Raw genomic sequence first — 2,506 nt, forward strand, 5'->3', positions numbered from 1 at the left:
GTGCATGAGATGGCTTGGGCCACGGGCCTCCGGTCCAAAATTTCATGCCTACTAATGACAGCTGAAAAATTAATCTCCACAGGCCCAATGAGCTTCTCGGCCCAGTCCATCAATTCTCAATAAATTTTAAAAAAAAAAATTTCGGGAAAGACTTAAAAAAAAATTTTGGTTTATTTGATTGTATATTTTGAAAATAATTTTAAAGTATGGGAGTTTGAGATAATTTGATATTTATTGTAGTTAAGTAGATATGTGTGAGAGAAAAAGTGATTGATAATGAGAGATGTCAGAGAAAAAATAATTGATTGATATGAAAGAGATAATGTGATTTTAGAATTTTTTTAAAAAAATTGTGTGGGGGGAGTTAAACCGAACAAGGCTCTGTATTCCCAAACTTACCCCCAACTGAAATTCAAATTTTCAATGAACTGCCACTCGGCCAAAGCGCTTGTCTTTCTCACCAATTCAGAGAAGACAAAGTAACCAAATGCTTCACCATCCAAAACCCATCTCAGTCTACGTTTCAAGACTCATCCTCGGCCTGCGATTTTTTCATTCTAAGCCTAGTCGTCGGAGTCGCTACAACTTCAGAGACGACGATGACAATATCCGAAAGAGAAAAGAAAATCAAGAAGGTCGCATACATCTGTTGAAAAGCAGGGGTCAACACATTCTCACCAACCCACGAGTTCTCGACTCCATCATACGAAAATCTGATATAAAATCGACCGATACGGTGCTTGAAATCGGACCCGGCACAGGAAATCTCACTCTCAAGCTCCTCGAAGCTGCCCAGAAGGTCGTAGCGGTCGAAATTGACAAGCGAATGGTGGAGATTCTCCACAGTCGCGTTGCAGAGAATGGGTTTGCGGACCGACTTACTGTAAGATTGAATTGCTCATCAACTGTTCGATGAAATTCCTCAATGACGAGGTTGAGCTTGAATGTCTTTAGAATGAGCTGATTTTTGAATTGGGTATTGCAGGTTATATGCGGTGATGCGTTGAAAACAGAATTTCCAAGGTTTGATGTTGTTGTGGCCAACATTCCTTATGGAATATCTTCGCCTCTGGTGGCTAAGTTGGTGTTTGGGTCGAACCCATTTCGGAGCGCAACGCTTCTCCTTCAGAAAGAGTTTGCAAGAAGGCTATTGGCTAATCCTGGAGACTCCGAGTTCAACCGTTTAGCTGTAAATGTGAAGCTTGTCGCTGATGTGAAATTTATTATGGATGTAAGCAAGAGAGACTTTGTACCCATTCCAAAAGTTGATTCGTCTGTCGTTAAAATCTGGCCTAAAGCTGAAATTCCTGATGTGAATCTTCACGAGTGGTGGGCTTTCACAAGAACATGCTTTAGTAAGAAGAATAAAACATTACGTGCGACGTTTAAGCAGAAGAGGAAGGTGATGGAGCTGTATAAATTGTGTGGAACAACTGGCTCTAATGAAGATAATATCATCAATTGTTACAGTGAAGACTGTAGTGATGATGAAGGGGAAGAAGACGAAGAAGGTGGAAGTGATGGAGGGGACTGTTCTTTTTCTTGCTCGGGAACGGAGATGAATTTGTTTAAGGAGAAAATTGTTGATGTTCTAAGGTCCAGTGGTTTTGAAGATAAGAGGCCTTCAAAGCTATGTAATGAGGAGTTGCTGCTTTTGCTTTCTTCATTCAATCAAGCTGGAATATGGTTTCATGATCACGCAAAGCTGAGGGACACAAGCAATGCAACATTGGCTGCTTCTTGCAGTCCATAGAAATACTATATGTTTGCATAATTTTTGTCCAAAAGCTGAAATCATGGTTCAGCCCCACCTTGTCAGTCAAAATGAAAGAATTTATCTATCTCATTTTGATTCTTATAGCCTGGTTCATAGAAGTAAAATCAGTCTTATTATGTCCAAGTGTGCGTGTGTTTGCCACCAACATTGTCAAAATTCTAGTCAATTTGCAATTCCAGCTGCAGTAGTCTCTAAAAGTCACGTCCCCTCGATCTAGATCGACATTTTGAACCAACACTACTAGAATTATACCACCACTTCCTATAAACAAACTCAAAATTGGTTTTGTTCTCTTTATATCAGTAATTTTGATCTTTGTAAACATTTTATCGTTATCTTTCCTATTTATATTATTGATCCTTACCTCAATGTGCCCCTCTTTAATGGTGACTGGTTGTCCTGTGTAGGGTAGCAGCACAAAACCTATTGCAATTGTAGGACTATGTGCATATTGCTCTTGAACTAGTTCATTTTGAAATGATAAACTAACTTATGCTCTTATGTTCTCGGCTATCTTACATTGATCCTCTGAAACTTTTAGGTATCAAGTTATGAATTATTTTTTGGAAAACGTTTTGGACCTCTAATTGGGGACTCCCAAACCAACTCCAAGCGATGTGTCATAAGCCACATCACTTGGAAACTCCACTAAAATGTAAAACTATCCAACAAGTGTTTGCCATGTCATTGGGGGTCCAAAATGGGGGGATGTATCATTCCTGTTATTTT

At 39.3% G+C, this 2,506-nt stretch overlaps 1 protein-coding gene across 1 annotated transcript; it reads left to right on the plus strand.

Annotated features, from left to right (window-relative positions):
• The first annotated feature begins 354 nt into the window (after positions 1–354).
• Positions 355–2,146, plus strand: DIM1B (Ribosomal RNA adenine dimethylase family protein). The gene is made up of 2 exons (XM_028221191.2): positions 355–883; positions 986–2,146. Exons 1-2 carry the CDS (start codon positions 488–490, stop codon positions 1,751–1,753), a joined length of 1,164 nt encoding a protein of 387 aa, XP_028076992.2. The 5' UTR covers positions 355–487; the 3' UTR covers positions 1,754–2,146.
• The last annotated feature ends 360 nt before the right edge of the window (positions 2,147–2,506 follow it).

The sequence above is a fragment of the Camellia sinensis genome, chromosome 1 (genome assembly GCF_055761805.1).
Source record: "Camellia sinensis isolate YWXY chromosome 1, ASM5576180v1, whole genome shotgun sequence".
In the NCBI taxonomy this organism is placed as follows: Eukaryota; Viridiplantae; Streptophyta; class Magnoliopsida; order Ericales; family Theaceae; genus Camellia; species Camellia sinensis.

Bases quoted from the DNA above. Each gene is read 5' to 3' on its own strand.
- DIM1B (XM_028221191.2), top strand. From the start codon at position 488: ATGCTTCACCATCCAAAACCCATCTCAGTCTACGTTTCAAGACTCATC. The intron at 884-985 runs GTAAGATTGAAT...TGGGTATTGCAG, and splicing joins GGTTTGCGGACCGACTTACT to GTTATATGCGGTGATGCGTT.